Here is a 13,441-nt window from a genome sequence, read left to right as displayed (position 1 = left end):
GTTTGTAATTAGACTATATTTAATACTTCTCTACGATGAAGTGGACAACGCCCTCCTTATGCCACGTGTTCCGTCTGACTGCTGCTTCCACCTCACAACACAACAGCCTAGGGTTGGTACTTGGTAGTGGTTGGAAGGGACGAGCGTCTAGTTTGGCACTGACCATGGCCGATGGAGACTCATCCAGTCATCTGCAACTAGCAAGGTTAACCTCCAAATAGAGTAGAGGTACCCCTCCCCTCACCCTCCCCTCCAGTAAAAAGATTGGTGGTATCCAAAAACTTATCATAACTTTTGCAGCGCTTTTAAAAGATATAGCTCCTGCTGAGACATCAATGGTTACACAAAAGGAGACAAACAAATTTGTTGAAAATATTATATGGCCACTGAGCAAATGAAAAAGGGCCACCACCAGTTTGATAAATCAAATCCACGTTAAAACAAGGGGTTCACAACTCACTTTCTTGCTAGAACATTTCAGTATGCAAGGAAAAAAAAAACAGGAAACCACATTGGTAACAAACAATCAAAATCACAAAACTAGATGGTTGAGCCAACGGGCTTACAACCTATGTAATCAGAGCCACATTTTCAGGAATGTTCTAGTAAAGAAATGCTATATAATTCGTACATTCAATCAAGAGGATATGTTTGGCTCATGGGCAATGAGTTAACAAATGTAGCAGCAGAGCATGCTGGAGAACACCCTCGAAAAATATTCACAACTTGAGCTTCTTCGGGTAGAATGGAGCCGAACAATTGCCTGAATTAATTGTTGCAGTGAGCTAGTTCATTGGTGATAGAAATTGCAGCAACAACAGTAAACATTTTCTTGGAAAAAGAAGTCTGATCCAGATGTTCCGGTCAACCAGCAGCTTCACCTAGAGAGAGATATCCATCAGAAACAAGCCAACACAACACTGACATTTGCCATCAGCATCACGACAGTATGTGGTTCCAAAATTTAACAGAAATGGAAAAAAACAGTAATGAATAGCATTAACATTAGTAAAATTGCGGAAGGTACTCAGACAATGAGAACACAAACTTAACATGGAAACATACTCTGGCATTTATAGCAATTAGCATTTAGCAACCAAAACTGAATCCATCCAGGAAAGTCCACTGCAGTAAGCAACGTACTTCAAAAATAAACTAGCCCCATCTCAAAAGCAAAGACAAGAACAGGATAAACTCTGACAAAAGTATCAAATAGATAAGGCAGTAAATTACCATCCTCAGCAATTTCACTTTTGAAGCTGGCATCATGACTCTGAACTTCCGGAGCATATTGATCCAAAAACAATTGAATTGCCCTCCAGTACCGGTCCCCTCCAGACATCCAGGTATCCATGTGCATGCCACTAGGAAAATCAATAAATCTGCAAGTTCTGTTATGCTCGACAGCTTTATCATATAGCATCTTCATGTGTGAAGGGGGGACAAGTTCATCTTGCAATCCAGAAAGGAAAAGAATGGGTTGATTGACCTGCAATGAACATATGAACTCAGGCAAGGAATAGCGCATACCAACAGTTGCTTGAATCAAAAAAATGGAAGAAGAAAAATGGAAATGAGCATATGCAAAGATTTGAGGCCATATCGATTTAGTAGCTTTGGCTATTTCTGTACATACAAGACATAGAATGCTGAAATTGTGGGGCAAACGAATCTAGGTTGGAACTCATTATAAATTTCAAACACACAGGCCAATGGAGAAAACGTAAACGAACATATGGCATCCAATGTCCTGTAAAAGCATGAAATCTACACCCTAATGTTCCAAAAATGAAAGAAAAACAAAAAAATCGGTAAACTGGTAACAAAAGCACAGAACATTGATCAGGAAGTCAATTTAAACCACCGAAAGCTCACCTCTCCAACAATATCAAGTGTACTCCATGGAGAGCGAACGACACAGTTCAGAAGTTTTGGACCTTTAGATGAGCTTCCACCTATGAACCATCTTAAGAAGGGAAGCATGATACCAGCCATATCCAATATAGATGTAAATGTGTTTTCCAGTATCAGAGCAGCCACCTGCAGCATGGAGCAATTCATATAATGTTTTTGCTTGATTTCGAAGCATAACTGAACACATAAGCAAATGTTACACTATAATATGGATTCTTGACGAAGTAATCATATGGCTTAGTTCAGAAATATACTATTAACTGATAGGTGAAAGATGGGACCATAGTTACATGATAGCAGCCAATCTGGATGGAAGGGGGGAGAACAATCTAGGTCTAATTTGGCAATTTCTTTCCCCAAAAGGTGAGACCTTTCTCCCATGCTATACCTTACAATGTGCTGCCTGTTAATGTAGCAATGTGCCATCGTTCATTTTCAGCATATAATCAAGATCGTAGGTTGCAGTCAGCCACCAGTCCAATACAAAGGTCAATTTTCACTTTAAATTATGCTACAGCTACAACAGTAATGATAAAATGGGAAGCTGTTTATTGCATGCGGGACTTCACAATACAAGCAGTGGCTGCTTAAGTCAGTCTCCGTTGCACACGTCAGCAAATCTTCTCCCCACTTCTTACTACTCACATCAAACCTTAAAGTTATGTTTGATTTCAAATATGGCGTGAGTTTACAAAAGGATTTATTTTTTCCAGAAAAGACTTTATCTATCAAAAAAAAGCGTTCAACTGTTATGAACCATAGTTCATCAGGGGTAAACACCACCAGTATAGCCGAGCAGAGTTGGCTTGGAAGGAGACTAGACTATTGGGGAACTTGGGATCAATTTCTTCTTTCTTCATTGCTTGATTACAAATGACCGCCATGCCTCTGTTTATATAGAGCCGGCTAACAATCTTAACAACCTTATCTAATCTTAAGGCCTAATCCGTTTAACTAACTGTGGCCATCCAGGCTGCCATACCCATAACATCAACAGTCTCCAAAGGCTACATATTTTAAGCAGGCTTCAATACCCCCCATCCATGTGTTCAACATTCAAGTGTAGTACAGTAATAACCATGGTCGAGCCAGTTCTTGATTTTCACATCCTTTCATCCCCTCCCCCCAATTTCTCAACATTGGTCCTAGCATAACATGGGAGGAAAAAAGTGTAGGGATGATGGTGGGTTGGTTTGTTCCTGTGGTGGGAGTGGGCATCAGTATGTTCCATCTCCATTAATCATCAAACAAAAGTGAAACTTGTCTATCTTTTAACTTGAAATCCGGTAGGATAATCGTAGAAAGGATCATCCACATCATAATTGCAGGAAGCATTCAAGTTTAATTTGCGGACATGTTCGTGTCGCTTCACAAAATAAACTAACATTGATATAAAGTGCAGGTGGGGATACTAATGTCACCAATCCAATAGCATAGGCAACAGATCCTCTTTCTTACTTTCCAGCAGCGATACAAATTATATAATGTAGTAAAATGACTACCTTGTCAGGATTATTTTTCGCAAGAACTGCTCCCACAGCACCTCCTAAAGATCTTCCAAAGATAACTATCCTGGATGTGTCAATGTCCTTCCTCTGAGCTAGATGATCAAGTGCAGCCTAGTACATAGGATATCTGTAAAAATTGAGGAAAGACAGAACCAGTGAAGTAAAATATAAAGGAACCAGCAAACCTGTGCATCATATGTGATCCCTTTCTGAGAAGGATAACCGTCACTCTCACCATACCTACAGACGTATTCAACTTTAGATGCAAATGAAGTGAAAACGTTTGAATCCAGAGTATAAGCTACAACTCTGAAAAATGGTACAAATGTAACAGAAGTAATATCATACCCTCTATAAGAAAGCATAAAAACATTGCACTGTAGCCGCTGCATCATTAGTCGAACAAATTCCAAACGGTGAGCGATGTCTACCAATAGTAAAGGATTTTAACAGAATGAGATTCTGACAAAATAATTAAAATTTGAGCTGTCGTATGAGGTATGATTTCTATGTACATAATTAAGAACAAAAATCAGGATACTGCCAGCATTTTCTTGGAAGAACAGGATGGTTGGACCTGCATCAGAAAAAAGCATACCATGAAAAAATTAGCAAATCAGGCATAGGAGTGAAGAAGATCGAGCAAAAATTGGATAAGCTCATAAGCATGTCATAGTGATTTAGGAAATAAGGTAAGATCAAAGCACAGAAGACTAGAACAGACCATCATCATATCCTCTCCTAAAACCATTCCTTTCTGATATAGTTAGGCATCACAAGTACCTAATAACAAATGCTATAACAATTGTAACTCCTTTAGCTATATCATGTTAAACTAAAGTAGTATCTAAAAACAACAGCACATGATGCATTCAATAAAAAAATAGACAAGAACATGAGCCATGCAACTCATTTAGTATATGGACAAAATCAGTTAGTCCATGGTGAACACGTAGTAATAGATACGACTAGCAAGATGATAACCATGCAACTAAACAGCTAGGTTCTAAGGTTCTATGCATACTTATTACATTGATCAATCTAGCTTGAATCATTGTATAGCAGTCATGTGTGCATCTATACTTTTAACAGATCAGTTGTCGCTACCGTCCCCTCTCATGGAGCTAGCTGGCCAGATTGTCTGCTTGCTGATAAGGGGCCAAGGAGTGAACGACTGAGTTGTGCAGGAGAAGCTAATTTCAGCGTTTTTCATGGAAAGCAAGCCAAGGATGCTGACCAGTTAATCTGTTATGGAATTAGAAGTTGAGTTTGCCGTTTACGCCAATGACAAAGCACTAGTTCAAACAAAATATATCCTGCCTCAACCTGCTTTCAACCCACTCTCTATTCACATGAACACTTTCAGTAATCAAGCATGGCATCCCATACGAACACATAGCCAAAAAGCTTCATACGGCCAAAAAGCTTAGTAATTATAATTTCTAAAGCAGCACATATGGTGGAGACCTAAACCAACAAAAAAAACTTGTGGCATAATGTAGTTTGATCTGTTAATAACCATCTAGAGTCAAGGCAAACGTAATACACCAAATCTAAGAAGGGAAGAACCTTTCACACTGGAGCAGTTTACAAGGCATTCGACTAATAGCAAATTAAAGAAAATCTGAGCATCACATACGCCGCCGAGTAACATGTATGAGATCACTAAGTCCGCAACACAGGAACCAGCTAGCTAAATTTCCACCCGCTAGTTGCTAGTCATCAGCTCCGATGTGCATCATAACTTAGAAACCCTAGAGATCGATCAGCTACAAATCCACAAAAGTAGAAATCGTTGGCAATAATTCTAGCGTGTCCTTGGTGAATAATCCGAACACTGCCAAAATACACCAGCCCAATATCCTATCAAGGAATCTAAGAGCTGAAGCAACTGCGACGCCACTACATGCATTGGGAATTTGGGATCAAAATAGAGTCCTCAAATCGAACCACGAAGAGATCCACCAGCTGACGCCCCCACCGGAAAATTACATACAGTCTACCAAACCTGCAGAGCAACAGCCACGGCCCACGGGGGAAGGAGAGGAAGAGGCAAGCAAAGACAGGGAGGGAGGATTGGGAGCTCGAGACGAAGGGGAAGCGGGCTCGCGCTCACCTCGGCAGGTCGGGGAGTGGCGGATGAACCAGGAATGGAGCCGCACGCCGTCGGCGGCGCGGAGCCAGACGTCCTCGTAGGCGAGGCGGAGGCGCGCGGGCGTGATGGGGTACGCGCGCGCCAGGCCCGGGAGCACGGGCACGTAGACGAGGCGCTCCTGCAGCGCCACCAGCGCCGCCAGGCCGGCCACCGCCACGCCCCCCGCACCGTACGCCAGCGCCTTGAGCCACCCCACCATCTCTCCTCCCTCCGCCGCCGTCGCTGCTCTCTCTGAGGAAGGGAAGCGACTTCTCCTGGCCTGGGTACCGTGGTGCTGCTGCGGTGAGCGCGACGGCGCGGCCGAGACCCGACGAGACCGAGAGGGGCTGATCCTGGGCCTGGGCCTGGGCAGGGGCTTGTCGTGTCTTCGTGGGTGGGCCCGTAGTCTGGCTTAATGGCAGTTGGTGGGTCTGATCCGACTGTTACTGTCCGTCCACCCGTAACCGCCGGCTAGTGGATAGAGGAGTAGAAGGTTCCGGGGAATTGATCGACCCGTTAATTCAGATTAATCAGCACCGAAAGGGCCTAGCGGGTTTTGGTTCCAAATGTTTGGCCGACAAAATGGTCCCCGCACCTACTTCTATTCCAGGCGACGGCATACCGCACTCCGCTTGGAGCTTTCGGCCAACACATAACCCTACTTTGCAGCATAAAAGGGCAGCTCCCCCTCCGTTTCTACCCCCTCCTCCCACCACCACGAAACCCTAGTTGAGTCACTTCGGCTCTTCGAACCTTCCATCTTGTCGCTATTTCTTCTGATTCCTTTCTCGTTCCTTTTCCCGCCGTGTTCTAACTTTAGTTCTTGTTTATCTCATTATGGTAAGAAAAATTTGAGTTGACTTAGGCGGGCGCGCAGCAAGAGCTCAAGGACTAGAGGGACGAGAAGGAACAAGAACAAGCGAGCCTACCACTCCACCCAAGAACCTCAGTGAGAAACCCCAATGCCTTTTCAACTAGTACTCTAGGGTCTTCGTTCGTCCTGGCTCTCGCCATCGGCCGATTTCGGTATATTTTAATTCCAAAATTAAACATGTAAAACATTAATACTATCATGATTATAGTGAGTGAACCAGAGGTGCACGTGTTCATGTTTAACGCTAACATAAGCATGAGCAGAATAACATACATAGGTTTCAGTATGTACACTTGGGCGGGACCGGTTCCGGAGGAACCAGATGCGTTGTTATCACCTGGATTAGTCATACTAATCGTGAGGTGACCTCAGTCGATGTAGTCATACATAATCGATGCAGGAAGATGTTCGTAGTGCAGTCACGTGAACGGCCTTCTGGAAGTAGGTGAAGTAGTTGTTTAGCAGCGGACGGCCTTATGGAAGTAGACGACGTAGTCGTTTGGGGAGCAAGCGAGCAGTCGCGTTAAGATGCTCACCAAAAACCTGATTGCTCGCTATCCCGTGCAGGACCTTCAGCGTGCAGGGTTTCAGAGGCCTGCTCTTGCCAGGGCTATGCGTGCAGCGCTAGCGATAGAGATGCGAAGTAAGCAGCAAAAAACAGAGGGAGAAAGGTGAGTGTGTCTGGTGTGAGTTGAGGAGGGAAGGCGCCCCTTATATAGGTGTGAAGGTGCTTAGGTTCAACGAACCTAGACGCGCTCTAATGGCTTTGATGAGCGTCAATTACTAGTAATGGTCGCATCTCTGCCTTGAATTGCTAGTAACTAACATCTCATCACGTCCGTCCGACCGCACCGCACCGCACCGTCCTTCACCCAGCTCGGCGAGGCAAGCGAGCGCGCACACGCGCGTGTGGCACGCTAATATCCTTTATCAACTTCACACAGGGTGTTACCCTTTAAGTTGATTGGAATTCTCCTCAACCAATAATGTGGTATTAACCACTTTTAACTCCCTAGCATTTATTAGTAGGCTTTAATTCTTTTCATTGAATTATTGAATAATTGGGCCAAGCCCATAAATTCCAACAATCCCTACCAAGAATTTCAAGCCACACTAGAAATGCTCTTAAATCCACTGTAATCTTTGATATATCAATACTTCAACGGAGACTGTTAAGTTGAACATCCATCTAGCACTAAGGTTACACTATTCACAACTGAACAATGGACTATGCCTTGAATTGTCAGTCTTGTGCAAACAAGTTTGGCCAAAGCACTTTCACTGATACTAGGCTACAAAAGCATCCTCGCAGTTTGGAACTTATAAGTCATACTCCAGGCCTTTCATGGGTTTCTAGAGATCACCCAATCTCATAGACTATGACCAGTAGTCAGACCCATATAGGTGTATTCCTCAAAAGATATTCTATAGGACAACATATTTGCTTCTAAGTAAACAACACCCTTGTTTCTAATAAGCCACTTGGAACACATTAAGGTATAAACCAACCTGCATACAGAAATAGAAGAGATATGCATGTTTTTTTTTACAAAGTATCTCTTCTCTCAGTTAGACTATAGCCTGTTTCACCACTCTACTTCACGGGATTTCCGATCACATAGAGCAAGTTACCACTATAGAAAGACTCACGTGGGTTTCAAGCCTAATTCCATAGATGCATTGTCAATCACGTTTCGTGAAAGACCCTTTGTGAATTGAGCTGTCAGGTTCTTAGCCGTTTGGATATAATCCAAGGCTATCACTCCAAAGTTTCTCAATTTTCTGACAGACTTCAACCACCTCTTTATGCCCAGATAACTTCATGTTATCACCTTAACGATCACAGTTTGATTATCACAGTTCATTAGGATAGCCGGTATCAGTTTTTCAACTATTGGCAAATCCATAAGGAGGTCACGAAGCCACTCAGCCTCAACAGTGGTGGTATCTAATGATGTGAGTTCTGCTTCCATTGTTGACCTTGTTAAGATGGTCTGCTTGCAAGACTTCCACGAAATAGCGCCACCTCCAAGTGTAAACACATATCCACTTGTGACTTTTATCTCATCAGTATTATAAATTCAATTTGAATCACTATAACCCTCTAGTACCCTTGGATACCTGGTATAATGAATCCCATAGTTGACAGTGCCTTTTAGATAGCGCATTACTCTTTCAAGAGCATTCCAGTAATCATCTCTCGGATTTGAAACAAACCGGCTTAGTTTGCTCACAGCAAACAAGATATCAGGTCTCGTAGCGCTAGCTAAGTACATAAGTGAATCAATGATTTGGGAATATCTCAACTGATCTCTCATAATTTTTTTGTTCTTTCTTAATACTTTACTAGCATGATAAGGTGTAGGAGCAGGCTTGATTTCGCTATAACCAAAGCGACTCAAGATCTTTTTCACATAGTGTGATTACAAAAGTGTAACCCCACCATCACCTTCTTTTACTAGTTTAATATTTAGGATAACATCAGCTTCTCCCAAATCCTTCATCTCAAAATTTTGAGACAAGCAAACTTTGACTTCCTTAATCACCTTAAGGCATGTTCCAAAGATCAGTATGTCATCAACATACAAGCACAAAATCATTCCTTCACCCTCACCATAGCGATAGTATACACACTTGTCAGCGTCATTCAGAACAAAGCCAGTCGACATGAGAGTTCTATCAAACTTCTCACGCCATTGCTTAGGCGCTTTCTTGAGGCCCAGCGCAAAAGGAAGGCATGTGACGTCCAAAGAACAAAAAGACATGTCAGGTATTAGAGTAGATTAGGATTTCTAGTGCCAAAACAAGGCAGTAATATTTTTCTTCTTTCCGAGCTTGCTCTATTGCGTCCAAACTAGTAATTGTATTTGACGTGGATTCTTTTATTCGATTGACATAGACCTTTGGATCATCATAAAATCCAACATCATATATCCTTCTCTTTTTCTGATTAACGTGGGAATTTCTAGACCTCTTTGACGAATGTGGTGGCTTCTTTTAACACTGTTGTATTAAGATAATAGACTAGGAAGAATGGCGCGTCTCGCTGCGCCCGTAGAGCATGTGAGCCGGCGATATGGGTCGGCCCCGGCGCGCCTCAGGTGGCAGCCCCGACACACGCGGGCGTCCGTGGCGACACCCCGGCGCGAGGACGCGTGGGTGCCCACTAGAGGCTTGGGCAACGGCAGCACAGACGGGAGGTTGGGAGGCCTAAGCGGCAGGGGAGACTTGGGCAGCGGGGAAACGGCATGGCGGCGCTGACACCTACGGTGGAGTGCTAGCGTACCCGGGGCTACGGTCCCTCCTAGTCGTCTTCCCTCTCTCTCACCGCTGGCGTCCTCGCACGTGCTGCCCTAACCCTCACGCCTGCTTGTCACTGGCCATTCCCCTCCCATGTACTCCCGTGGCCGTGGCCTGCCTCGCACGCTTCGCCCCCACCCTTGAGCCTCCCCACCGCCGACCGTTCACCCTCCTCCTCTGCTTCCATGACCGCCGCCGGCCTCGTGCGCGCTAGCCGCAGCCGACTGTTCCCCTTCTCTGCTCTCATGGCGGCTGCTGCCCTCGTACGCGTCGTCCGCCCTCCCAAGGTGCGGTGCGCAGTCCGTGGTCGGTGAGTTCGGGGCAATGCGCTTCCACCTTCGGGCATGACGAAGCAGCCTTCACTAGCGCCACCGCATGGCTTTGGGTCGGCCCTGGCGCGCCTCAGATGCCGACCTCGACACACGGTGGCGTCAGCGGTGGCACTCCAGCACAAGGTCGTGTGGGTGCCAATTGGAGGCCGCGCGTGCAGTCGGAGAAGCAGGTGGAGGCTTGGGCAGCAGCGGCACCACGCGGGAGGTGGGGAGGCCCGGGGGCGAGGGAGGTCTAGGTGGCGGGGAGACGGCACGGCGGCACTGGCGCCGTCGGCGGCGGCGGCGGTCCTGCAAAGTGGCGCGGTGGCGGCTCGAGGCTGCGGGAAGCGGTGCGAGTGCTCGTGGGCTGCGAGAAAGCAACGTAGCGTGCTGGATTGGGCGGTGCGGGGTGGTGGGAGGAAGAGCAAACTGGCTCAATTTTTTTGGAAGGGATGGATGACAACTCTGTTTGGGCGTCCGTTTCCAAAAAAAAAGTCACGCTGATACGGAACCTCAGTCGACATGCGACAGCTAGTAGGCCTCCGTTCAGAACAGTAGCAGGAGCTTTCCTAGCGTAGCAATCCTTATAGCGCTATAGATGTAGTTATCCTGTGGTGTAGTTTGCATTGTGTATATTGTATGCGTTATCGAAGAATATATGCTACTTTGCCTTATTAGAGCGTGTTTGGATCTTCGGGCTAAAGTTTAGCTCTTATCACATCGAATGTTCGGATGCTATTTAGAAGGACTAAATATGAGCTAATTATAAAACTAATTGCAAAAATTCTGGACTAATTCGCGAGATGAATCTATTAAGCCTAATTAATCCATCATTAGCAAATAGTTACTATATCACCACATTATCAAATCATGGATTAATTAGATTTAATAGATTCGTCTCGCGAATTAGCCTCCATCTGTGCAATTAGTTTTGTAATTAACTTGTATTTATATTTAATACTCTTAATATCCAAACACCCGGTTAATGGGTTAAAGTTTAACATATCCTTACTAGTTTATGTACTCTGCTTTGGATCTCGTCGTTTGACATGTTTCTCATCCGCGTCGTCACGTGTTTCAAGTCGCTGCATGAAATGATGGTGTTGGCAAGTTGGACCTCTCTACTCCCTAGGGCCGAGCTGCCTGGAATGACTTGAGCTGCTGCTTCTCTTGTATTTTTTTATACTTAAAGGACTCGATTATATTAAGATAATAAAAACGGAGTACAAAGATTTGGGATCTCCCCTCCTAATCGAAGGCGTAGCTTCTGAGCTACTACAAAGGAGTCAAACAGATGACTCAGGTAAACGCACTTGATCTCATGAGTACAAGATGGTCTAGAAAATCGAATTCTGCGTTTAGGATGGAGCAAGCATAGGTGATATCTCTAACGGGAGCGCCAGGCTGAGAGATGACCACGCCAGAGATATCGAAGGTCCTCTATATTGCACTCCGATAGTACAACCGCCGCTCCCCTCGACTGCCGACCGACCTGTGTCGTCGAGGATTGAAAATCTTGAGCCGTAGATATTGTTTGTGCTTCACCGGACTCGAGATATTGGCTTAACTTGAAGCTTCGCAGGTGCTGAATAACTGTATAGCCGTACTGAAGCTTCGTGGAGACAAGTAGACAACGAGCTCTTCGTGTTCTGCAACATCGTGTAGGCCCCTGCTTGCAGACGTGGATGGGTCACGGAACTTTGACTGCATGCAGGAGGATCCAAGTTGAAGCTCCCGGGATGCTGCACGCCCTCCTCGTCGCCGGGCACGTACTCCAGGATGGAGCCCAAAGCGCAGGTGCCGGCGGCGAGGAACAAGAACGGTCGGAGAGGAAGGTGAAGCAGCAGGAACACGCTTGACTGTCGCCAGGACAGCAGGCGCCGCGACGGAATCGACAGGACTAGCTACGCGAGCAGCCCGAACGACAACGCCGACGAGGGGAGAAGAGGCGGAATCAACCAGATCCGCCCCTAAGACCTTTATTTTATTTAGCCACATGCTGCAGCCACGGCCAGGAACAAGGTTGCCGAGGCCAAGGACGACGCTGAAGACGACGGCGATGGCGATGACTGTTGAGTCCAAGCGGCGACGGCAGCAGCGGACAGGGAAGCCCATGCGGGCCAACTTAAGCAAACGAACTAGAAGACTTGACTTATAACTGACTAAAACTAGGAGAGCTATAGCTACAGGGGCCGGCCCACCTCCCTCTCGCCGCCGGCGAGCTCGCCGGAGCAAGGGAGGGAGGGGGCCGGAAGCTGGGGAAACTAGCTGCCTTGCGTGCGGGCGGGTGGTCTCGGTTGGCGGCTTTTCTCTTGTGTTGAGCAAGAGCTTGCATGGCGTCTGACAGGTGGCTGCGCTGCGCCCGCCGTCGCGCGTTTCGCCGCCAGGCCGCCACTTGCGCATGCATTCAGCTGCTGCGAGTTTTACCCCGTGTAAAATCCGTTTATGTCACGCATGATTCCAGGGCGATCAGTATGTCAATCATTATGTTTCTGCATGTTCGATGTTGTCTCGGCCAGACTGTTCACTTCAGCTTATCAGACGACTTATCAACTACCAAATAGTGTTTTTCTCTCACAACAAATCAGTCGTTTCAGCTTTTCAGCTGGCTTATAAGTCCAGCCAAACAGGACGATAATTTTGCCTGGTCGCGAATATTTTTGCCTGAACGCCGATCTCCACCACGGGACGACACGAGTGATCACCGCCACAGTGGAATTTTCCCCTGACGTTCGACACGAGTCGCCTGCACAGCACGATAAATTTCCACGCGAGCGTCCTGCGTCCACATTGGTGTACCTCCACGTTGGCGGCTTCAGCAGACGCGTGTGTGGCGCTCGGAACACCGCCCGGATCCACCTCATCCCGGTGCTGATCTGCTATCCAGGTTCTAGAGATGAACCATTCACAGCTCGGCTCGTGCCAGGCCTATAAATTCGGCCCTGCAGCAACGTAGCGCATCCACTCCCGTGGAGGCTATATGTCGCATATGCGACACAGTCTGTCGCGCAAGCGGGCGGGGTTCTTGCGCGTTGCGTGAAGTGTCGAACCGTAGACCCGATACTTAGGGAGTGCATTTGTGCCAATCAATCACTTGCGACTATTTGTTATGGATCTATTTACGTTTCTTCTGTAACTATGATTTTGATCTTTTTGTCATCGTTTGTTTACGATACTAAATTCTCGATTGTACTATTTTAATTCTCCTCCTGCTAACCCTCCTCGTACGTTCTACTTTATATAGTTTATAATTACTCTTTTTTATTTTTTATTTTTTAAGTTTCTATATTTTATTTTATTTTCTATTTGTTTTATTTCCTTCTCAACTTTTTCCTTTTTCAGTTATACAAATTTTTATTTCATTTTGACCCATTTTTTATTCCTTTTTCATTTCTCATCT

The 13,441-nt window shown here is 45.7% G+C and overlaps 1 protein-coding gene across 2 annotated transcripts; it reads right to left on the bottom strand.

The window, feature by feature from the left end:
- Nucleotides 1-512: 512 nt before the first annotated feature.
- Nucleotides 513-5,913, bottom strand: LOC117842666 (alpha/beta hydrolase domain-containing protein WAV2). 2 transcript variants are annotated; one of them, XM_034723164.2, is made up of 9 exons: nucleotides 5,539-5,913; nucleotides 3,964-3,999; nucleotides 3,771-3,849; nucleotides 3,608-3,662; nucleotides 3,417-3,533; nucleotides 1,876-2,040; nucleotides 1,234-1,489; nucleotides 1,066-1,125; nucleotides 513-881 (listed from the first exon to the last, which is right to left on the bottom strand). In XM_034723164.2, exons 1-9 carry the CDS (start codon nucleotides 5,774-5,776, stop codon nucleotides 865-867), a joined length of 1,023 nt encoding a protein of 340 aa, XP_034579055.1. In that variant the 5' UTR covers nucleotides 5,777-5,913; the 3' UTR covers nucleotides 513-864. The 2 variants fall into 2 exon arrangements, with proteins under 2 accessions (XP_034579055.1, XP_034579054.1); XM_034723163.2 differs by lacking the exon at nucleotides 1,066-1,125 and having other exon boundaries at nucleotides 5,539-5,906.
- Nucleotides 5,914-13,441: the final 7,528 nt, after the last annotated feature.

Source organism: Setaria viridis, chromosome 2, assembly GCF_005286985.2.
Source record: "Setaria viridis chromosome 2, Setaria_viridis_v4.0, whole genome shotgun sequence".
In the NCBI taxonomy this organism is placed as follows: domain Eukaryota; kingdom Viridiplantae; phylum Streptophyta; class Magnoliopsida; order Poales; family Poaceae; genus Setaria; species Setaria viridis.
Note: the sequence above shows the minus strand (reverse complement) of the source record. Positions and strands in the feature narration are given on the sequence as shown.